This window comes from Ursus americanus, chromosome 17 (assembly GCF_024610735.1).
Source record: "Ursus americanus isolate L20-20 chromosome 17, mUrsAme1.1.p, whole genome shotgun sequence".
Taxonomy (NCBI): domain Eukaryota; kingdom Metazoa; phylum Chordata; class Mammalia; order Carnivora; family Ursidae; genus Ursus; species Ursus americanus.
The window spans coordinates 8,564,608-8,588,699 of record NC_142143.1 but is presented as its reverse complement, the minus strand read 5'-3'; the positions used below and the strand labels follow the sequence as shown (position 1 = coordinate 8,588,699).

The 24,092-nt window shown below is 54.0% G+C and overlaps 1 protein-coding gene and 1 pseudogene across 2 annotated transcripts in view; both read left to right on the top strand.

Annotated features, from left to right (window-relative positions):
• Nucleotides 1–24,064, top strand: part of SACK1F (scaffolding CK1 anchoring protein F) — a 44,060-nt gene extending 19,996 nt beyond the window's left edge. The window contains exons 2-5 of one of the 2 annotated variants that reach the window (XM_045779769.2): nucleotides 1,317–1,484; nucleotides 2,012–2,133; nucleotides 3,864–4,508; nucleotides 11,144–24,064. In XM_045779769.2, the coding sequence (XP_045635725.1) occupies nucleotides 1,317–1,484; nucleotides 2,012–2,133; nucleotides 3,864–4,508; nucleotides 11,144–11,147 (939 nt within the window). In that variant the 3' untranslated portion in view covers nucleotides 11,148–24,064. Of the gene's footprint in view, nucleotides 1–1,316; nucleotides 1,485–2,011; nucleotides 2,134–3,810; nucleotides 4,509–11,143 lie in introns of both variants that reach the window. The other variant, XM_045779768.2, reaches the window with a different exon arrangement.
• Nucleotides 2,188–3,666, top strand: LOC123780899 (small ribosomal subunit protein uS12 pseudogene; annotated as a pseudogene).
• Nucleotides 24,065–24,092: the final 28 nt, after the last annotated feature.

The following is a 24,092-nucleotide window of genomic DNA, read 5'->3' as shown; positions in this document are numbered from 1 at the left end:
GTTTCTCTCCCTAAGCCTCACAACAACCCTTTGCGACAGGTGCTGTTGTTAGCTGGAGCACTGATGTGTCAGCGGTGGAGCTGGTACCAGGCCTGGCCTGAGTTCAGGATTTCAGTTGCAACAACTAACAGAATCCCTCAACCATACAGTGATTACCATTTATTTAAGACTCCTGAAGGCAAAATAAAGGTGCAGGATAAAGTGGATCCCCACTCTACAGATGAGGAAACAGAGGCTCACCAAGTTTAAGTGATTTGCTTACGGTCACATACACAGGAAGTCGTTAAAACCAGATCTGTTGGGGCGCCTGGGTGGCTCAGTCATTAAGCGTCTGCCTTCAGCTCATTGCATGATCCCAGGTCCCTGGGATCAAGCCCCACATGGGGCTCCATGCTCCGCTGGAAGCCTGCTTCTTCCTCTCCCACTTCCCCTGCTTGTGTTCCCTCTCTCACTGGCTGTCTCTATCTATCTCTGTCAAATAAATAAATAAAATCTAAAAAAAAAAAAAAAAAAAAACCCAGATCTGTCAACCCCAAAGTGTGCCCTTTCCTCTGCATCACACACACAATGCTTGGGACCCGCAAGAAAACCCTGCCACTGGAGCAGAGGAAGGTTTGCATAGGCAAATGGAAAAAGCTAAGGTCAGAAAGACAGATCTGCCTCAGGCTGCAGAAAGCCTCATCTTCCAGGACAGATCTTTAGGACGGGCTTTTGGAAATCAGGAGTCCTAGGCAGTAAGCTTGACTTGAGGGTGCTGTGGGCTGACATGGCCACTTGGAGGCCGGGGGAGTTTGAGCTAACTGGAGCTCTACCTGAATCCACACCAAGGGGAGTATGGAACTTTGCACAGCTCTAGGGAGATCAAAGCAGCCGGGCCTGCAGAGAAAGGGGTTTGAGCAGATTTGCAGGTGGTAGAAATGAGTCCATCCCATGCTTCTCAGTGATCTCATCTTCTTGAGCCTACTCATTTCCCTAGGCCACTAGGACCAACTTTCCTCAGCCTCCTAGATCTCCTTGATATGGCTTCTGAAGAGCTGTTGGAGAATGCCCAGGGTGGGGTAGTGGGGATTTGTCAAGGATGAAGTACAAGTAGCACAGCCTGGACCTCCAGGCACTTCTCAGAGCAGAGAGGCCGTCTCCAGGCTCAGATGTGCTCAGAGGGGGGCGGGGACATGGAGAACCCAGGAGTGGTGCAGATGGGGTGTGTTTGACTCTTGGCCTCCAGTTACATGGCCCAGCCGGTCCTCTCTGGGCCACAGGGTATCACTGTAGATATGGAGTCACCATAGGCCTCACTAGTGCCCTTCCCCATCCAGGTCATTGCTGTGGTCATGGACCTCTTCACCGATGGCGATATCTTCCAAGACATTGTGGATGCTGCCTTTAAGCGCCGGGTCCCAGTATATATCATCTTGGATGAGGCGGGTGTGAAGTTTTTCTTGGAAATGTGTCAGAGCCTAGAGCTCACCGACTTCCGTATTCGGGTAAGTTGGATCCCTGGGGTAGAGGTGGAGGGTGGGGAAGAAGGGCAGGAGATGAGATGGAGGCTGCCTCTGCCCCATCCTCTGCCAGTTCAGGTGCGCGGGTGAACTTCAAGAGCTCAACACCTTTCTGTCTAAAACCTGGCCTTGCGAATTGATAACCCTAAATGACATGCCCAGCTTAAATTTTATCTCAAGACTATTGAGGCTGAGGGGGCAGCTGTGGCCCAGTCCTGGGGTGCTCACCCTGCAGAGTCACTGTCAGGATCAAAGCTAGGGCTGTGGTCCTCTTCTGGGGAGCTTTGGGAGCAGGCAGGAACCACCCTGGGCTCATCTATGAGCAAAGCAAGATTTGCTCACTTCCTCTTGCTCTCCAAATGGGGTTCCACCCTACGGCTATAGGAAGCAGAGTCTAATATAGACAGGAACCAACAGGCAGGGTTCCACGGACAAGACGGTTCCTCCTCTGCCCACACAAAACTTGGCTCGGAGCCTCATGAGTGACAGTGCCTTTCTCCTCTTCTCAACAGAACATCCGTGTCCGCTCTGTGACAGGTGTTGGCTTCTACATGCCCATGGGGAAGATCAAGGGGACCCTGTCATCAACGTTCCTAATGGTAGATGGTGACAAAGTAGCCACTGGATCTTACAGGTGAGTTAGGCCAGGACAGAGAAGAACCCCAGAGGCCTTTAATTGTGGTAACAAATGTACATGGTCAGGAAGACTCTGGGCCGGAGCCCCCACAGGCATGAGTTTAAGAGGTATTAGCTGATCTAATGGCAAAGAAGAGCCTCCTGGCCAGTCCCTGCCCTCAAAATTTCTGGCTACTGGATTATTCCAGAAAGTGGGTGAACTCCTACTGGGCATTAAACGTGGCTTGCCTTTCGTGGTCCACAGCAACTGGTTGCATTTTGAGGCTAGTTATTGGGTGGGACAATCAGGAAGCAGAATGGACCAGATCTGGGAAAGAAATGTGAGGGTGTGGTGTCTTTTGCTCAGGCCTGTGGTGCCAGCAGGATAGGGAAGTGTCGTAGTCCTCATACTGCCAGGAAGCTCCATGGCCAACAGATCAGAAGGGGCATGATACACAGTACAAGGAAACCCCTTTGGGCACAGCCCTGAGGGCCAACCCTTTGGGAGGCACTTCCCATGCAAAGGGAATTGTGCTGGGAAAAGCAGGGGTTGAAGTCAAGCAGCCACATTCTGCCATCAGGAAATGTGTCAGGGTCCAGCTGATCAAGAACGGCAAAAAAGTCACAGCCTTTGTACCCGATGATGGTTTTTTGAGTTTTACTGAGGAAAAACGATGAGGTTCTGGTTGCTGGATTTAGCCTCAAAGGTCACGCTGTCGGTGCCGTTCCTGGAGTTCGCTTTAAGGTTGTCAAAATAGCCAATGTCTCTCTTTTCGCCTAATACAAAGGCAAGAAGGAAAGACCAAGATCGTAAGCTTTGATGGCGAAAACATGACAATAAAAAAATTTTCATATGCCAAAAAAACAAAAAAATATAAGGGTGTGGTGTGGAGGAAATGTGTCCCGAATTCCGATTCAGAAGTCAATTACCAGGAACACGAGAGACTGTATATCTGTGCGGTCTCTTCCTCCAAGTAAACCAAAATCTAGGTGAGGCAAGAGACCTGGGCCTGTGAAACAATCAGGAAGTGGCAGAAGTCCTCTGACGAGGCTAAAGTGTGGGGGTTCCCAGACACCGAGTGCTCTCAAGACTCAGAGAAGAGCCACAGAAATGACAGCAGCAGGGCCGCCTGCTGGCTCAGCTGGTTGAGTGTCTGCCTTCAGCTTGGGTCATGATCTCCGGGTCCTGGGATGGAGCCCCACATCGGGCTCCCTGCTCAGCAGGGGGTCTGCTTCTCCCTCTCCCTCTGCCCCTCCCCCATGCTTGTGCTCTCTCTCTCTCTCTCTCTATCAATAAAACCACCACCAGCAGCAGCCCCATCCCTACCTATTCATATTCAGTGTGTGTCTGCGCCACAGCCAGAGCTAAATGTTTTATGTGTGGTGTCACACGGGAGCCTCACAACACTTTTGTGACGCCCCATGAGCCCCACTTGACCAGGCGTACAAGGGTAGAAACCAGGTTGGAATCCAGGCCTGACTTCTCATGCCCTTGCCTGCTTTCTGCGTGTGAGGCCAAGACCCGGGAAAGAGGGAGGATGTGGGTCCAGGCAGCGAGGCATCCGGCCTCCGTGGTAGGTGAGGTGGGGGCGGGGGGAAACGGGGTGTGGAGATGCTACGGCCTGGGGGGGCTGCCGGCAGGGCGAGGCCACAGGCCGGGCCTACGTGTCGTGCTTTTCTGTCCCCACGTTCCCAGGTTCACCTGGAGCGCCTCCTACGTGGACAGGAACCTTCTCCTCCTCCTCACAGGGCAGAACGTGGAGCCCTTCGATGTGGAGTTCCGGGAGCTGTATGCCATCTCGGAGGAGGTGAACTTGTACCAGCTGCTCAACCTGGCCGGGGGCGCCGGGAGGCTGGGCCCCCACTACTCCTCCACCGTGGCTCGCAAGCTCATCAACCCCAAGTACGCCCTGGTGTCGGGCAGCCGCCACCCGCCCGGGGAGATGATGCGCTGGGCGGCGCGGCAGCAGCGGGAGGCCGGCGGCGACCCCGAGGAGCAGGGGGAGGGCGGCAGAGGCGGCGAGACGGACCGGCGCCTGCAGAGCTTCCTGGACGACCTGGTCACGCTGGAGCAGGAGCTGCCCCCCGTGGAGCCCCTTCCCGCTGGCGGCGAGCTGACTCGGAGGGACGGCAGGATGGTCTCTCACCTGCGCGTGGACCTGAAGCCCAGACCCCCGGAGGCGCTTGTGCGAAACGGCAAGGGCGAAGCTGCCAACGGGGAGGCCACCGCGGCCAAGGAGGGCAGGCGCTTCAGCAAGAGGCTGTTCGGTCGCGGGGCCAAGGGTCCCCCCGCGCCCAACGGCATGAGCGGCTCCCTCTCCGCCCAGACCTTCGCGGAGGTGCAGTTCGTGGCCGGGAGGAGGCCCGGAGAGGGCTCCAGTGCCGACATCTCAGGTGAGCCCCCCGCCCGCGGCCCCGTGCGCGCCAGACCCCCGTCCTCACCCGGGAGCGTCGCCTCCTGTCTGCAGAAAGGCCACTGGCTGGCATGCGGAGAGCGCGGGCCCTGCGGTCCGACGTCCTCCGTTCCCAGCCTGTCCCGGAAGGTCCCCGTTCACCTCCCCTTCTCCAAAAGGCAGAGGGACGCGGCGCCTGGGTGGCTCCGTTGTGGCGGAAGCGTCTGGCTCTTGGATTTCAGCTCAGGTCATGATCTCAGGGTCTCGAGACTGAGCTCCCGCGTGGGGCTCTGTGCTGGCCGTGGAGGCTGCTTGGGGTTCTCTCTCTCCCTCTGCCCCCCTCCTGCTCGCGCTCTCTCTCTCATTCTCCCTCGCTAACAAATAGATGCGTCTTTAAAAGTAAATAAATAAAAGGGGAGAAGGGCACCTGCCTTGCCCAGCTGCTCTGAGGATGCGAAGTGCTCAGAACACTGCTGGACGTGGAGCAGTCGCAGAGCGATCGTCACTACTGCCGGAGGCTTGGAAACGTTCTCCTTTGTCAGTGAAGAAACAGACAAAGCAGCCTGAGTGGCCTGACCCAGCCTTGACCTCTGCCTCTGAGTCTAGGGCTCATTCTAGAAACCTTGTTCCTTGCCACATCACCTGTCATCACGATCCAACCAGCTCAAACACACCCCACCCTCACCTGTGCCCCACCAGTGCCCTGACCCACTTTCCTCATTTCTGTTGGAGTTTGACTTGGTTCTTCCCTGTGCTTATTTGTTAAGTGGTGTTTGCATTCAGGAGAGGTTGTGCCTGGCGGTGGTGTCTTTCTGGCTGTCACTCTGGGAGCCCCTGGAGGTCCGGGCCTTTGTCTCTTTCTCCGGGGCGGGCCTTTCCGGAGGCTGGTGGTGACAGCGGGGCCGCCGCTGGCGCCTTTCCTCCCGGCGGCAGCCCTCCGAGTGGAAGGGATTTCTCCTGTGGCTGTGGCACTCGGCAGCAGTGAGACTGGCCTGCCACCTGGCCAGGGAGCTGACGGTGGGGCCTTGCCCTGGGCAGCCTGAGTGCTTCCAGGTCTCCGGTGGCCCCCACTGTCTGACCCGACAGTGGCTCGAGTGCAAGGGTCACGGCCATCTTCCCGTCCGCGGGTTCCCCAGCCGGCCGCAGAACGCCGCGCGCTCAGTCTGTGCTTCTCCGACTTAGGACAGGCCTGGGGGGCTCTGTGGATTTGGGACACGGGGTGCCAGTGCTGTACCTCCATTTGGCCAGGAAGCATTTCTCGGGCACGTCCGTGTGCCAGGTCCTGCACAAGACGCTCTCTCCCACTTTCCCCTCGACTACCACAGAGGCGGCTGGTAGAAGCTCGGGGAGGTGCACCCCGTGGTCCCAGGACTCAAGCCCAGGCCCGGGCCTGTGTCCTGTCAGGGAGGGGTGGTGGCCCCCGGTCCTACTCCCGCTGGGCTCCCTGGCTCCCCAACACCAGTCGCTCTGCCACGTGCACCTCTTGTTCGGAGGAAAGGTTGCCATGGTGAACAGCTGGCAGGGAAGGCCGGGGGTGGGGGTGGGGGGGTGTGAGCCCAACCACGAAAAGGCCCATTTCCCAAGTTCTGACTGCAGGTGAAGTGGGAGCTCTCGCTCCTTCAGCCCCTCACCCTGAGGTGCTGTTTCCATAGAAACGAAAGGTCCATTGTCTTGTCCCTTCCTGCCGCCTTTCCTAAGTCCCTCTGCGTGGAGGACTTGGCTGGTCGCTGCCTCTGCCGCGGCCCTCTGAGCATTTTCGGACGGTGCCCAGCAGCCAGCCAAGCGCATGGGGCTGCGCCCCGGGGAAGCTCTCTCCTGAGTGCCGGGCACACCGGCACAGACAGTCAGGATAGGGCCCTGGGGATGCCCAGCAGGATGCTTCTCCATTCTATTCCTTCTCCGTCCCTTAGAAGAAACAGAGAGGCCTCATCCAGCACAGCCTCTGCCACCAGGCTGGACATGCTGTTCCCGAGGTCCAGATGGTCAGGTTGCTGATGAGCCCTTTCCTCTCCCTGCTCCCGTGTGCTTCCCTCAGAGGCAGGGGCAAGAAGCAGGACCCCTCTCCCCACAGGCCCTTTTCTCGGCCTCCAGCTTCCCAAACGTCTGACTGCAGCTGGGCTGTCCTGGTGCCTCATCTCAGGCAGGAGCTAAGTCACCACGACTCTGTCTGACAGAGGGTCGCGTTCCTGATGGCATGGGGACCCCAAGGTTGGAGCTAGTAATTCCAGTACTCTTGGAACTGTCGTCTGGGAGGAAATCACTTTAACTACTACGTTAGCGCCCTCATCTAGGGAAAGGGTCCTTTTCCTACACTGAACATTCAGAACATCATCAGAACAGACATGATGCGGGATCTCAGCTTCCAGCACTTTGCTGCCCATACCTGGACCCATCCTTTCCCCTCCCTAGGGCTGACTGTTTGAGAAGAGGAGGAGCTGAGCCAGAGAGGGTTTCTGAGGTCCTTTGAGCTCCTGATTCTGACTCTGTCCTCTCTCTGCCTGCCGCCCTCTTGTCAAGGGAGAGCCTGGGCTGATGGATAGGGTGGGTGGAAGAGAAAAATAGAAAAGCTAAGGCTGGCAGCCTGTAAAATTGCTTGATAAGAAGTATATAGTTGTCAAGCAGCATGCAAATTTTTGCAGGTCCAAGTGTGGCCCTTGGGAGAACCTTCGGAAATCCCTTCCTTTAGGTCTGGGGATGGTGGGGTGGGTGTCTTGTCAGGGTTGGTGGGGGGAAGGGGGGTTGCCTGGTGGTTTGAAGGCTCACTGCCCCCTCTACTGGTAGAAGCTGAGCTCGTTTCCTTCTGGTTTTTCTTTCAACTGACACCTTGTTTCTGCACTGTGTGCACTTAGCATCTTTCCCAAGACTGCCACCCGTGTCCACCCAGGAGATTGGGACAGGCCCTCTGGGTCAGAGATCCCAATTTCAGGGAGCAGCATTCACTGGAGAGCCTTGTTAAAACACAGTGAGGAGTCTGAACCGCTGGGCTGGGCTCGGGAATCTGCGTTTTAAATAAGTGTCCTGAGTGTTTCCCACGTAGGGGGTCCCCAGAGCAGTGGATTATGACGACACTCGGATAAGGCCCTATTCTCACGGGGCTACCAGGCTGGGGGGGAGGAAGTTTCAGGTGATATCCTGGAGCCCCTCCCCATCCCCCCAGGAAGATCACTGGGAAATGGCCAACACTCTTGACCATGGTCAAGGGAAGGAAGAAAGGCACAGACATTCCCTGAGCAGGTGCCGGGTGGACCCATGCTAAATGCTGTCGCACAGAACTCACAACCACCCTGGGGATGCAGAGAGGCACAGAACTCACAACCACCGATAGGGGATGCAGAGAGGCAAGCCTCTGTGTCCATGGGCGCACGGGGAGATAGGCAGCATGGTGCCCCGCCTCCCAGGGCCCTGCACAAAGTGTTGTGGCTTTGTCCAGAAGGCTAGGGTTAGTGCCATTTCCTTACATCTTCAAAGACTGTTTGGAGGGGCCAGAGGCTTCCTACCAATGGACTCTCCCCCTGGTATCCCATTAGTGGAGAGGAAGCGAAGAGTGGCCATTAACACCCCAGAGTGCCTCTGAGTCTTGACCTTCCAAGGTCCGCTGGGCCCATGCTTTTCTTCCCGGACTTCTCTGAGGTGACTGCAGTGACAGTTGCATTTCCAGAACTCTCCTGGGTTCCCTGATTCGTGCATGGGGGGCCACCCTAACTGGCAGTGTGGTCTGGCTCCTAGTGCTGTGGCCACTGGGCGCCTGGATTTGGGACTTCAGTCTCAACCTATGTCATCCCTGGGGGCTGGCAGTCTCAAATCTCTCTTGGAAATCTGGGCCCCTGTCTGGAATGAAAGGTTGGGGAAGTGCTTCTAGGGTTGAGAGCTCCCCAGCAGGCCTGTGGGCCTCCAGGTCCAGGATAAGTCTACTCAAGAGCTGTCTTGTCAAGACAGAGTTTCAAAATTCAGTGTCAGTCTGAGCATCATGGGTCATGCCCCAGCTGGCGTTGGAAGGTCTGACTTGATAAAGCCAAGCACTGTTACCAGTCGGGGTCCCAGCCACACAGCAAGATGAGGGGAGTTGAGTGAGCACCCTTGGAGACACTGATCCCACCCGGTTCAGCCAGCGTCCTTATTCTCATTGGCACATGTCATAATCCCTCTGCCCTTCTGGGTTCCCCTGGGCCTCGCCAGGGCTTTCATCACCATCCGGGGTGAGTGAGGGCATGTACGTTGCCCAGCCAAGATCTGTCGATGCTGTTATTGTTGTTAGTATTGGTATGAACCTTTAGGTCGCTTGCCACTGCCTGATCTTCCATTTCGCTCAACAAATACGTATCTTTGCAATGTCTGCTCTGTGCCAGGCACAGTTCTAAATTCCTGGTACAACGGCGAACCAGACAAGCAAAGCCCCTGCTCTTACGGAGTGAATACCGTACTGGAAACAGAAGGGCAGGGGAGGGCAATGACCCTTTTATAAAGGGTGATCGGGAAGGCCTCTGTGACAAAGGGACAAAGGGGCCTTTGAACAGAGACTTGAATGTTGGGAGGGAGAACGCTGTCTGGACATCCAGAGGAAGAATCTTCCAGGAAAGGGGACTCTGAAGTCCTGAAACCCCTAGGGAGGTAGACCCCATGGTCCTTGTCTGGCATCCCAATCAGCGTCCTTGCCCTGACGCCCCAGGTGCCTCCACCAGCTCCCACCCCAACGTTGGGTCTCACTTCAGTGTTCGCTCCCTTTGAAGTTCGGCCTTCCCTCAAATCTCCCTCGGGCTGCCCATGCCACATATACTTTGTTTAAAAAAAAAAAAAAAGGCCATTTATGTCTTCTTCCCTGGTAACCTGAACAGGTCTGATTCTCCCCAGTCCTGCCGAACACCTCCGCATGCTGGCTCTCAGTCAGCGAGCGCTGAAGGAGTGATGGCACACAAAGAATGTGTCCTCAAACCATCTCTCATCAGAGGCATGGAGAGGAATCCTGAGGCTTTCACGGCCGATGGAACGAGTGGGAGGCACACCCTGGCAAACCTGGGCTCTCAGCACTGCCTCTCCCAGCTTCCCCAGGCAGGAGGGCAGGAGCGGGGGCAGAACGCAGGCCTAGGAAGCCGGCCCGCCCTTCCCACCCCAGAGCTACACTCCATCCCGGCTTCGGGAAGCAGAAATTGAGCTGCTTACCTGCCTCTAAAGTGCTACTGCCCCCGGGGAGGAACTCCATCTCTGCTCGGCAGGCCGAGCAAATAGAAGAAGCCACTAAGGAGAGGAAGCGGGGATAGCTGTGTCCCTGCAGCAGCGAGGGAACTGCGGGACAACAGAAGTCATCACCAGAGAAGCTGCGTCAGAGGCAGCCTGGCACCACCGTGGAAGATGACCCAGGCCCCTTGACCCTTGGAGCCCTCCGGGGATGGGGGGCACAGTCATCCAGCTCCCCTCCCACCTTCTCTAAGCCTTACACACCGTCGAGCTTGGCCTCTTGTAGCAAGTCCCGAGGAGCGAGTTCAGTCTGCCCAGACAGGGTGGTGGCGAGCCGAGCTTGGGGGGGGGGGGTGTTCCACTGGAGCCTGTTCAGCTATTCAGTGTCTCCCTTACTAATGGCCCAAGAGAGGAGGCAGCCACCACAGTAATTAAATTCACAGCTGGGGTGATACGGGAAGGTGGTGTGAGTGCCAGGGAGGTGCCCCTTGCGGTTGTAGAGACAGACCGCAGGAAGGAGCTCAGCAGCTTGCACCTGGGAGAAAGGCAGCCTGTGCCCAGGAGGACGGAGGCCCAGCAGCCTGACGCCTGGAGGGCCAGAAACGGCAGTGTCTGCTTCACAGTTCTCCCCCTCCCCTCCCCTCTACAGCTCCCGGAGCAGAAATCCGGCCAGAGAAGCCACTGGCCTCCACTTGGAGTCGAAAGGAAGTGGAAATGGATGGAAGGGCCTGGGAAGAGGAGAAGCGTGTTCCTTTGGCCTGGGGAAGAACAGCTTTCTCTCCCCCAGCTTTCCCCTCAATGAAGTGTGCTCCCTCCATCCTCTGTCTTAAAACTACCCCCCTAAGCATGTGGTCTGAGCCGCGCTGCCGGGCCCTGCATCAGCCTACTGACCCTGGTGACCCCTTCCCTGGGGTGCCTGCACGGTAGAAGGAGCTGAGCCTGGATTTGGAAGGCCAGGTGCTGGAGCTGGTGTTGACTGGCTCAGGGAGCTGGTGGCCCCGCTGGCCTCAGCTCTAAGGCAGGGCTAATGACAGCTTGTCATGGTGCAGCGGCTGCCCAGGGGGATTAGCTGAGAGAATGACTGGCTGTGCTTTGTAAGCTGTGAGGGAGGCTGCATACAGCATCAGCTACTGGTACACCACCTCTTGGCAAGACTTTTTCAGTCATCGATTATAGCTGTAGATTGGGATTCTGGATCCTTCCCCCCAATGCTGCTGAGGTCAGGAGGTGGCAGATCCCTTGATATCCCAAACGGTCACTGTCTTGCTGAGAGTATCAGACAGGAAGACCCTTTCCTTTTGCTTTCCTGGGGGCCCTACTGACTCCAGCTCGGCAGCGTGGGAAGGAGACAGTGACCCCAGCCCCTAAATTTGAGGTATGGGCGGTGCACAGGAGAGGAGCGGGGGACGAGTCCGCCGAGCACTTCACTTACGTCTTCCTTGCCTGTGTCACTTGTCTCTGCAGGTAAAACAAGTCCCAGTCCTGCCAAGACCAGCAATTGTGTGATTTCCTGAGCCATAAGCCAGCAGTGGGTAGGACCTCTGGATGCCTCCAGCCCTGTCCTGTGGAGAATACAGGTCAAACCTGCACCAGTTTGTGCTTCGGACCCTCACTCGCTCCCTGCCCGACAGCCCCCATCCTGGCCTCAGGGACCCTCAGTCCCAGACGTGAGAGTCTGTAGCGTCTCAAGACGACCACACGCCCCCACAAGACTGTCAGTGGCCGAGCAGGGGTCACTCCTTCTTGTTTACATGAAGTGGAAGCTTGACTCACGTCTGCTCTCCTTTATGCCAGACCCCCTCCCGGGTCCCCAGATGGGGTGAGCCCATGTCTTTATGCCTAATGTGATGGGGTCTCCAGGGCAGCTCCAGCTCCCTGACTTCTCCTTCCCTGGGCTTCCTGGTGCTTCTGGTCCCCCAAGAGGTTTGGTGGGATAAAAGGGAACAGGACGGATGGGGCTCTGGGCCAGGGAACCAGTCTTGACCTAGGCTCTGAACTCAAGATGGAAGGTGCAGTGAGGACAGCTAGGACACCGGCTGCTGTGGCCTTCCTGGCCCGGTTCCTACAGGCTCCTGTGCTAGACCTAGAGTGAAATGGGGGGCAGGCCTCCCTTCAGCCAGTGGCAGAATCTGACCCTGCCATTCTGAGAGCCCTCGTACTGAGATCCCCTTCCCGCCCCCGCCCCCAGCCCACCATCTTAGTCTCCGCCCCAGGGGTCCAGACCTCCTTGGCTGTTGCCCACTGCAAACACATATGGGGGTTCTGGTGCCTTTGCCTGGGGCTGCTCCCTCCCTTTAAAAAAGTGCCTTGATGTGCAGCCCAGGGCAGGGAGAGAGAGCTTGGCCACGGGTGCGGGGTTCAAGTGGTATGGGAGGTTGAGCCCTGCAGCCAAGGGCATTTGTCTCCCCCCTCACCAGATGGCCCTCAGCCCCCTTCACCTGCCAGCACTTCTGTGCCTTCTCTAGTTGCATTTCAGCCAAAGACCAGCCTTTGCCTCCCGTTAAAAGTCAGGCTGCGTCTAGGAGCCTTCGCCTCCCCAAAGGGGCCTGGCCTGATTGCCACAATGCCAGGCCAGGGAGAGCAGCCTAAAGTCTCACGCTGCCCCTCCCCACTTGTGTGATCAGAGGGGTCTGAGGAGAGATTTCTTGAATGGACAACAGAGAAACTGCCATATTGCAGGCTCCGCCAGCCTAGGCTGGGGTCACAGCCGCGGGGGAGCCGACAGGCCGAGTCCCCCAGTGGAAGCACCACCAGGCGGCCTCTTCCGGCCTCTTACTTCTGAACCCAATTTGTCTTTTTGTCTTTCCTTCTGCAAAAACCCTGGGGCACCAGCAGCACCTGGGGGAGGGCACTGGGGGCACAGAGGTGAACCAGGAGGTAGGATGGTGTGGTGCTGTTGCTGGGGGGACAACCTGGTCTCTGGCGGTGGGGAGGAAAGGAAGGGTGAGCCTGCTTCCCAGGGGCTCCTCTCTTCATTCTGAGGCTAGCTTCAAGGGTGGGGGTGGGAGGGCAGGGGACCCTGACCCACCTCGTTGAGCTTCTCTGAGTATTAAACACTTCCTGGGAAGTGCTGGCAATGTGGGAAGTGCTTGTTCTAGAAGGGAAGAAAGGGGGAGGAGAAAACCAGGTGATGGAGCGTGTCCCCTCCGCTCGAGGCCATCACCTTGACCATATGAGACACGGTGGGCAAATGGCAGTGGGGGAAAGAGATCACCCTTGGTGGGGAGAGTGGACCCCTCTGGGTACAAGGGAGGAGGCCTAGGGAAGGGACCAGCTCCAGGGTTCTTCCCAAAGGCTTCCTGTGCCTCCCCTCCCAGAGAAGCTGGCCGCCTGTATCCCCTTCCCCTCTTCTGACCCAGAGCAGGCCCAGTTCCTCCCCAGCCCTGACATGTAGGAGGATCCAGACTGAAAGCGCCAAGTCACTGCAGCGTTGAGCCAGGCCTGCCTTTCTGCCCGTTTCCCCAGGTGCCAAGATGGGGGTTTTGCCACTTTGTTCATAAGAGCAAGGGGGCGGGAGACCATGACGGAGCAATGCTGTGTAGTGGGAGGAGTGCTGGCTGCCCAGGCAGGTCACCTCCCTGCCCGCCTGTTTCCTTATCCCCTTTAGAGGTTTGGACAGGATGGCCCCTGGCCCCCTCCAGCCCTGAGAGGCTCGGGACAAGACAGTAGCACTTGGGACAAGAGGATCTTGAAGCACTAAGCTCCAGCCCGCTCCGTCTGCCTCTGGGCTTCTCAGTTTTTAGTACGCCCGCCCTCCGCTCCTGCGCTGGCATACACGCCGTGAGTTTCCTCTCTCTCATCAAATCTCAAGGGTACACCTGGCATTCTCGGATGGATGGCAAGTTTAGGGTGGATGCCCTTGGTCCCCACGCAGCAGGCAGCTTCCACAGGGCCGGTAACGTCAGAAGGGCTCCCAGAGGGGCAAGGATGAAACGGCGCTCTCGTCACCCATCACCACCAGCAAGTTGCCCACTCTGGGTCCGGCTTCTGCAGGCTAAGTGCCAACCACTGGCACAGCTCCTCGGGTGGGCTGACCTCCGATGAGCAGAGGCAGCTGAGCGCTGAGACCCTGGGGCGGCTGCCACCTGGACCTTACCCCAGAGGAGCGGGAAGTACAAGATTCCTGCATGGGGCTGGAGGCCTTCCCTTGATTTGGCAAAACTTCCCCGTCTCCTGTGTCTTCTGTCCTCAGGGTGTATGGTTAGTCCTGTCCCTGATCATTCAAGGGTGTTTCGAGATAGCCTCTGCTAACGCCAATGCCCTCTGCCTGTAGAGAACTTGATAGAATGGACAGGCAAAAAAAAAAAAAAAAAAAAGGTGGCCTTTACCCCAAGAGACGGGAAATGGGCCTTTTTGGATTTTACTATGATGATGTTCTCTTTGGTTTATTGAGCGCCTACTATATGCCAGTGACTGTGTTATGTACTTTAGTCACCTGCAGTTTTCAAACTAAGAAAAGCTCAGGAGAGAGCCCTTAACAGTGTTAGAAAAGGCTTTCCTGGACATTTGGGGATTGAGTCTCACAAAGTTGTGTGATGAGCGGCTCAGGGCTTATTGTCCCCACTTTTCAGATGAGGAAGTGCGCGGCTCTCCCAAGAGCTAAGCCTGCTCCTCTAGCCCGGGCTTCTCGCCTTCAACGCTGGTGGGGACGTCTGGGAGCCACAGAGTCTCTCTTGGGGGAGATGCTGTCCTGAACATCGTAGGGTGCTTAGCAGCACCCGGGCTTCTACCTACTAAAGGCCAGCAACACCTCTTCCAGTGAGACAACCACAAATGTCTCCGGATGCTGCCAAACGTCCCCGGGGGGTGAAGTCACGCCAGCTGAGAAAGACAGTGCATTGCAGGCTTTGAGCCCCCGGCTGCTTCCCTGAGGCGCTTTCCTGTGCAGCCCCCGTGCAGCCGGGCTCTCGGACAGAATGCTGTGGTCCAGAGACGGTGGCTGATTTGCCAACGATTTTGCTTTCTGTGACTGACATAATAGCATCTTCCGTCTTGTTCTAGTTACCTTGCTTAGCTCTTCACTGCCTGGTACTCCCCGGAACAGGTGTGTTTATGTGCACACATCTGCCTTACTCCACAGAGCGCCCTGTTACGGTTCCTCCCAGTCTGTTCGCCTTCCTTTACTTTGAGTCGAGCCCTGCGTGGAAAGCACCTTGGACAGACCTGTGTGTGCCTGACAGCGTCCTCACCCCCAAAAGGCAGCCAGGGCTGACGGCAGAGAAACTTCCCCGCTCCTCAAGCCAGGCCAAGTGAGAACCGCTCGCTGGAGTGTCACAAGTCAACGTCGGCAAAGCCCCCTTAGCGGCAGGTGAGCCTCGCCCTGCACCGCGGCTGTAGTCTGTCAGCGGGCTGTGTGCCACGGTCGTCTCCCTCTATCCCCCGCCCGGAGGGCCAAGCAGCTGTCACTGTAATCGTCTTCCCTGCTGCTCCAGTGGCAGGAGGCCTGGTGCACAACAGGCACCCTGGGCTTGGCAGGCTGAGCCAGACCAAGGTTGAGAGGATGGGTGCCTTCGAGAAGGCTGGAAGGTGGCAGGTGCACATGGGACTGTGTTCTTAGGCTGAGTAATTGCTAGATCAGCCGGAGGCTGAGAGGTACCCATTCTGTCCTTGGGGTACCCATTCTGTCCATCACCTGTCTGGGTCACTGTTGTATCCACAGTGTCTACTTAATGCCTTTTTGTTAAATGATTGAAAACTTGACAGCCACTTGATACAGACGGTAAGCCAGGCTAATCAGCATGGGTGGTGTCAGAGGCTCTGGAATTGATCGCAACCCTTTCAATCTTGTTCCCGACTTCTGAGCCCGTAGGTGGAGGCCAAACAGGACTCTGCTGTCTGCTACTTAATTTCCTAAGAACTGAGTTATCAAAAGTCCTTCCTGACCATCCTTTCCTCAGGGGAGACTTCTCTTTTCGGCGTGTGTCCTTAGTGAACAGTCTCCCTCTCCCAGTTGCTCCGGACTGGGTGGGCCCAGGCCTCCAGGCCTCTCTGGCTGCTCAGGGATGATTTTGCGTGCTTCCTTTCAAATTGCTAACACAAAAATGGGATGAGGAGGTGAGAGCCTTGCTGTGAGGAAATGTCTCCAGTCACCCAACAAGTCACAGGAAGGGTTAGAATCTAGTTATCTGGACCCATCTGGAGCACTACCCATGGCCTCTCCAAGTGACAGCCAGTTGGAGACCAGTTTTCATCCAGTAAAGTAGCTAGAAGTTAGGCATTGTCTGCAGCCACGAAAAAACAGCTCCAGAAACAGAAGTCTGCGTCATAGGAGACCGGCTAGGACCTGTCACAGAAGCAGCAAGAGCATGAGCCGTGTGGAGGAGAGAAGGAGGAAAAAGCAAGAGCAGGCGGTATGCCTGCTGTGGCCACGGTCCTCTGGGCACAAGCAAGGGAGAAGCACATGCCATCCTATGCTAAGAACCGAGAACCATGCCTGGTGATTCTGCTTTCCTGAGTGCAGCTTGGACTCCCTGGCTCACCTCTTTCTGGAAGGTCTTGGAAGTTGGCTGATTGGACAAGGAAAGGCACTTCACGGCAGGATTTGGAAGGCTTTGTTCACTTGTTCCTTCGATGCATAATCACTGTGAGCTAGGCCTGCGGCTGAGTGGTGAGCAAGGAAGGCCCTGGGTGGAGCTGGGGTCTGTAGGGTGGTGCTGGGGCATGCCAGGACCTTAGCTGAGGCGTTCGGTGGCCAGGCTAGTCCTCAGGATGGGCAGTGTGGGGCTGGATTCCCCTCTCAGCCACATACCAGCTAAGTGACCCAGCAAGCTGCCTCACACCTGGAACTTGGGTTTCCTTTTGTGTAAAATGGGGATAATCGTGGTGCCACTTTCCAGAGGCTGTGGGGAGTAGAGCACTCAGCACAGTGGCTAACGTTTGGGGAAGCTTAGTTACCAGCCTGTGTTTCCTTGGTGTGCTAGAGCGAGGGCTTCACCATTTCCCTCTTGGGACATTCTCTCCCTGCTCCCTCCCTCTGTGTTTGCCACTTTCACAGTGAGTGGGCACACGGGGCTAAACGCCCATCCACGTGGAAGAAGTTCCAAAGCCCAGGCTTTGAAAGAAAGGTACAGAAAACCTGCCAGGGATTCCATTTGTGGGCCACTTTGCCTGGCAGGACCCCATGTTCCCCAATGCACACCCCACCTCACCTCAGCTCTGCGGTCTGGTTGGTTCCAGGCATGGAAGAGGGCCACAGTCTTATCTGGTTGTGAAAAAGTCCCGCAACTTTTCTTCATGGATAGTTTAGAGTAAAATAGACAATTTTAGTTTGTTTGGAAAACTCTTCATATATAAAATACAAAGTAAACCAAAACCAAAAAACCAGCATATCCAGAAAAGCCTGCCTACCTGCCCCAAGCCACTGGCCTTCCCAAGCCAGTCCTGTACCCTTTGAGTGGGCTCCAGACTCTCTCCCTAACTTCTAGCTTTGTTTTTTTTTTTTTTTTTTTTTAAGATTTTATTTATTTGAGAGAGAGAGAGTGAGAGAGAGGAGCATGGGTTGGAAGACGGAGGGAGAGGGAGAAGCAGACTCCCTGCTGAGGAGGGAGCCTGACATGGGGCTAGATCCCAGGACCCACGGATCATGACCTGAGCCAGAGGCAGATGCTTAACCACTGAGCCACCCAGGCGCCCCTCTTCTAGCTTTTAAGCTCTGTTGCTCTCCACAACTACCACCAGGCTGGCTCCCTAGTGGGACTGGGAGTTGCTCAAGGGCAGGCAAGGGCCTGGGGCCCAGAACCTGTACTCCTGGCGGTGGTTCCTCGGAGGAGCCCATGCGGCTGAAAGCACTGTGGTGAGATGCTGCCACCTTGTGGCCAACTGGCAGCACGTTTCTTTCCTCCTCAGGCTAGGAGTTAAGAAGGCAGAGGCCCGGGGAGGGCAAACTTTTTCTGTAAACGGCCAGATAGTGAATGTTCTAGGCCTTGTGGCCACGTGGTATCCGTGTCTGCTGTAACACTAAAGCAGCCACAGACGATATACAAATGCGTGGGCGTGACTGTATTCCAATGAGACGTTCTGGATTTCGTTTAACTTTCATGTGCCATAAAATACTACTCTTAATTTTCCCAACCATGTAAAAACTGTAAAAGTCGTTCTTAGCTTGTGGGCTATGCAACAACAGGCAGTGGTTGGATGTGACTGGCAAGCCCTGGTTGGCCAACACCTGGCCCAGCACACTTTTCTTCCATGCTCCCAATGCCAACTCCCCACTGTCACACCGGGGATCCTTACTTTGTCATTATTCTGTCAAGAGGAACCAACCAGATTTCTGCTCTAACTCGACTGCTGCCACTAAGCCGCCTTCTTTACAGAAATTCTGGAGTTGTTGGTTTTCACTCATTTGATGTTTACATAAGCATCCATCAGGGGCCTAGCCCCGTGGTGAGAGCCATTAAAGAGCCTGGAGTTTTAACCAACATGTATTTTAAGATTTACTTTTATTAATTCATTTGTTCAAACTAACTTATGAGAACTTAGTGTGATCTAGGCAATGTAATAAGACAGACCAGGTCTCTCCCCTCAAGGTGTTCATAACCTTGTTGGAAAGATGGACACAGGGAGGCAGGCATTATGATGGGGAGGTACAGGGGGTACGGAAGCCCAGAGGAGTCACTTAACCCACAGGTGGAGGTCAGGGAAGGCTTCCTGGAGGAGGAGGTGATCTCTAAGCTAACACATGAGGAGTGAATGGGAGAGGGAAGAATGAGGCAAGGCATTCCAGGGAAAGGTCCAGAGCCTAGAAAGAACTCTTTCAAGAGAATTATAGGCATCAAAGATGTAGTAAAGATTCAGATACAGCGTTTGCCCTCAAGACCTCCCAGTCTGGTGGGTGAGGCAGGCTACCATAAGCTGTTATAAGGTTGTGGAGAGAGATTTAAAGAAGTTTTCTCTCTAGCCTTGTAGACTTGGTTATCAGTGAGCCTCAGGACGGTAAGCAACGGACAAGCGACACTACACAGAGTACTGAGTAACTCTGAGGGAGTAGAGTTATGGGCCTGACTTCCCTGCTCCAGAAGGGACAGGGGGCTCGAACTGAGCTGTGAAGGAAGTGTAGACCTCAGTACAGAAGAAGGAGGGAGGGGCACGGAGGGCTACATACTTACTGAGGAAGGGATGGGTGTGGCCCAGCTGACGGGCCACCAGAAGTCCTCCTGAGGGGCCTCTGGGGAGGAAACCATCCTTCACTGCATGAATCTCATGACAGACCCAACCAAGGTACTTTCCTCAGTTTCACCAACTAAAACACATGACCTTGGACGGTTACTTAGCCTCTGTTTGCCTCAGTTTCCTCATCAGATTCTACGTCTTAAGGTTGTTATGAGGACTGAACAAGCTAATATATACACAATTCTGAGCATAGTGCCTGGCGCTAGGGCTGGCTTCATGTGCAGCCCACCTCCGCAGTCCCACAGGGCCCCACGCTCAGAAGGTGAAGGGTCCCACACTTGGTTTGATGCTCTGCTGTTGCCGACTTGAAATTCTTAATGATTTTAGAACAAGGAGCCCCATGCTTTCACTTTGCATGGCTGCAAATTATATAGTTGGTCCTGCCTGGGCATGGTATGTGCCTAGAAGCTTCAGACTTTGTCATTATTTTAGAGTCTAGAAGAGAAAACCTGATTCAATATATTCATTCCAGAGGGGGGGAGACGGACACTCAGTGTATGTGACTCGCACAAGGTGAACAGCAGGCGGGCTGCCCAATGAAGGCTGGAGACAGGTGAGATGAAAATCGCCGTCTTCGGGGTGAAGGCAGGACAATGACCAGCTCCCCGCCCCCACCCCATGCCCTCAAGAAGGCAACATAGGAGAGAAGAGAAGACAGACTCCTTTGAAGGAGCTTAGAGAAAGAGGTGGTATGAAAAAGAGCATGAACAGTTGTAGAGGTAGGAGGGAAGCTGGCTATTTTGGGAAGCCAAGAGAAGATTCTCAGAGTAAAACGTAGTGATGAAGCCATGGAAACAAGAGCTGAGACAGGCTCTTGGATCTTGGCCACAAGAGGTCACCGATGAGCTTGGAGAAATCGTGTCAGAAGAGCGTTAGGACCAGAAGCCAGGTTTAAAGGAGGAGCGGGCACCGGTGGAGACGGCCTCAGGTCGTAATTTAAGAGGCTGAGAAAAGGAAGTAGAGGGGAAAAGGGCAGGAAGAAAGGAGGCTGCTTTGAAGGGGGTGGGAGGAGAGCCAGTTTCCAACTGGGATGCGGAGGAAGGACCACCGGAGGCAGTAAGCTAGTCAGGAAGAGGCGCACCTCTCTCCCTGAGTCTGGGGGAGAAAGGAGCTTGGAGTTGAGCTAATGAAGGCTATGAGGGCAACTGTTCTTTGGAGGCCAGGTGTCTCCCCGGCGGCACTGTGGCGTTCTCAAGGCACATGTCTGGGGCGACGTAGCAGCAAAGAAGAGAGCTTACTCACTGGAGTCAGAATGTCTGGGTTCAGCTGTGAGGTTATTACCTGTGGTGACCTGGGGCAAATTCGTCAGCCCTCAGTGCCTCGGTTTCCCTATCTGGAAAATGGGGATAACCAAGGTTGTGAAGATTAGCTGCTGCGATCTGGGTAAAGCCTCAGTGTAGTGTCTGACACACAGCAAGCCAGTGTTTGTGAAAGGGTAGCTATTATTAACAGCCACTTCTGGTTCTCTTGCGAGCCTCCTGTGGGTCTAACGTTGGCCAGCAAATAGGAGGAGTCCAATGTTTGCTGCTTCACAGGGAGCTTTTCAGGAAGTGTGGTCATAAGAAGAGAGATGATTTAGAAGTGGCATAGCGTCTTTCACAAGGGCTTTGTTCTACAATAAATGCTACCAGACATGTAATAAATGCTTATAAGCGTGTCCTCTATAATCAGCACCCTCTAGAAAGTTCCCCTCCCCCACTGCTCTTGGCCCTGGCTCTGGCCATACCCACCACCCCAGTGAGCAGTATCAGCTGTCAGCAGGCTTCTTGTCTTTTGGATTAGGTTCCTTTACAGGGATCTTCCCATGGTTATTGGAGAATGCTTTACAAACACTTCCAAATGTCTCACAGCAATGAGAGGCCAGTGCGAAGGGTGGACGGAGTTCTGTGCCACAGAAATCAGAGTTGGAGCAGATCCAGCTGGCTGTGTCACCCTGAGCTTGTGGGTCATTGCAGAATCGTTCACAGAAATTCCCGTTGCATTGGATTTTGTCCAGGCCAATGCAATGTGTTCAGGGATCACAGAGCAATCTCTCAAGGGAAAAAAGGAAGGCCTGTTGCTTGGAATGGCTTAGAGCACTTTTGGTAGCTATCCAAAGCAGCTATCACTCATCAAATCTGCCTTCCCTTCCAGCAAAAAGCCAACTGTATAGAACCCTACATATAGAGCTCTAAGAATAGTATAGCACTCCAAGAACATACTGCACTTGGCCTAAATAAAATTGTGCAGGGCTTGACGAGTTTTTTTACTCTCAAAGCTGGGTGAGTTGGAACAAACAAACAAAAAATATTTTCCCCAAGTAGCACGCAGAGAAGAAATGAGAAAGACGGCATAGGAAAGCACCCTAGCATGTTATTCTCTGACCTGGGCTGCCTTTTCAGGGCATGGATTGACTCCACAACCACCAAAGCAAACCCATAAGCCCTGGGGTAGTGGGCAGCAGACCCCCCCCCCCAGTTCATTGACTTTACACTAGCCTGAGCAAGCCCCAAAGTCCTGTAACAGGTGGTAATTTGTCATTTGCTGCAACAGGAATTTGAAACCATCATCCTCCACAATAAACATTTGGTTGATTTATTGGCCTCCTTCCCATAAGTATAGAAAGTGAGGACTGGTTCCACCCAAAGCTGCAGTTCTGAGCAATGAGAGCTCTCAGGATGCACACGTTAAACCACACCCCACTATTTATGGGAAGAAAAAAATCTACGTGTGGGTCTATTCATGAGGAGTCTGGGAAGATACTCACTTTAACAGGAGTTGGCTCTAGTAGGGATTAGACAGAGCTTTTATTCTCTACTTTAAAACTCTCTGTACTGTCTGAAATCTTTACTCAGTGTTACTTTTATTATTGGAAAAACAGCAGTTTTATTTGGAAATTATTTTCCTATTCTCAAGTGGGCAAACACGACAGGGGTTCCAGCTTCCTACTTTCTCCTGGGGACGGAAAGTACAATGAGGTGGAGTGGATAGATAGCTGAAAGCCCTCCCAAACAAAGATTATAGGAAGAACGGGCTTTGGCCATTCCTGGATAGTCCTCTCTTGATCCTTGACCACAGAGAGCAAACACTGCAGGTCACCACACGTCATCAGCCCCTTGACCAGCTAACCGCATTTCATCCTTTAGCTCTCCTTGTAGATGTCACTTCTTCTGGGAAGCCATCCCTGTCCTGCCAAGCTTGAGTCCTGTGTTCCTCCTGTGTCCTTCCAAGCCACTTGCACTGTGATGATCTTTACCTTTTGGCCACCCCCACTAGACCTGAGGTCCCTGAAGGCAGAGGTGTTTTATTTATCTGTGTAGCCCTTGTTCCTTAGAAAAGTGCTGACAGACTCAATAAGCATTTACTGAATAATTATTTGTTTGGGGCCTTTTATAATCAGAACAATTTAAGGGATACACAGATGAAAAAGAAACCATTTGTTTTCAAGGAACTTACAACTAAGTTGGGGCAGACAGATGTGTCCAACAATTCACTATAAAACCAAGCACTGGTTTGTGGGTTAAAAGAGTTACAAAGAACCAATCTGTAGATAGGGAAGGTTTTGAACTCTGAACACTTCTCATTTATTGTGTCTTCTGATTCCGAATCCCCATACTGGAATGCTAGGATGGGGTATGTGCATGTTCTTATAAGGGTTTGAGTTCTTAGGACCTTTATTAGAATTTGACTCATGATCTTTCTTCTGTCCTTCTGCTGGCAGTTGCCCTAGGAATGAATACCTGCCACTTAATCTTAATGGATGTTTGTGAAATGCCCTGTCTTCCTCCGCTGAAAGTCTGTTAAGTGTTGAGCATTACAGTGTTACAGTGGTTGTTTTATTACTAAAGCAGTGCCAACAAGGTTACACAACAGCTTGGATCAGGAAGTGAAACAAGGGCGGTGATCCCACTGAAGCTACAGGGGATGGGGATTTGGGATGGTAAAATGTTAATTACCCGAGACGGAATGCAGGCTGGAGTCCAGAGCTGTTCTCCTAGAGATCATTTCAGTCCCAGAGGCTGGGGCTGGCTCTTTGGCAGTGGGTCCTAAGCATCCTGCCCTCCCCTGGCTGGAATGTTGGATTCACTTCATTGAAAGCTGCCACAGAGAAAGAATCTAGTGGCAAGGAGCCAGGAGCACACGTCTCACACTGTATCAGGGGCCACTCTGGAAGCTTCCCAGGAGCTGAAGGGCTGTTCCATTTGCATGTAATAAATTATTTATTTCTAAAGCAATTTATTCTTTCTCTTTAGATTCTCTTTCTCCTTGTTTCTGGCTCTTGAGGTCTCTCTCCAAAGAGTGAGCTGGAGATCAGTGAGGGTTGAGGAGGTAAGCTTGGCACACAAGGATGGTAGAAATGTTCATTTATAAAGCTGAGAAAATAGGGCCGCCTGGGTGGCGCAGTCGTTGGGCGTCTGCCTTTGGCTGAGGGCGTGATCCCGGAGTCCTGGGATCGAGCCCCACATCGGGCTCCTCCCCTGGGAGCCTGCTTCTTCCTCTCCCACTCCCCCTGCTTGTGTTCCCTCTCTCGCTGGCTGTCTCCGTCAAATAAATAAATAAAATCTTTTAAAAAAATAATAAAGCTGAGAAAATAAACACAGACGTAGATGGGCTTCTGGTCAGGAAACACCAAGATGGTTTACTTTAGGGTGGGGAGGAACGGGTGCCAGAGAGGAGAATGAGGTGGCGGCAATGACAACCTCTCCATAGCTTTAGTCTCCCACAATGTCACCTCCAGAAACTGATGGGGGAACTTGCATTCGGAATGAAATGTTTTTAAGATGCTGTGTTGGCTGGCAGGTAAGATTCCGGACGAAGGGAGAGGCACCAGTAAAAAGAGCGAAGGCTCAGAAGTCAGACAGTCCTAGAACCAATGCTGGGTTCACCAATTTCTTTCTATCTGGGTGACCTTGGGCAAGTGTCCTAATCTCTTTAGAGCCTTCGTTTCTATCTGTAAAATTTAGAGAATGTGAAACTCACAGGTTGAACCAGAAAAATCCCTGCAAAGAACTCAGAACAGTAGTTGGCACAACGTAGGCACAAAATAAACGACAGTCATTATTATCGTCAACGGGCCAAACGACCAGAGCCATCCAAACTCCAAGCAAACAATTAACCCTAGCAAAGAGACTCAAGACCTGACTGACGCGCCTATTTACCCAATAAGGTACCAGGAAAGAACTCTGTGGAGTCAAACCAATGGCACTAGTCCTTGTTGTTGGACGGGTTTTCTGGACGTTGCACCAATAGCTTGAAGATTTGACTA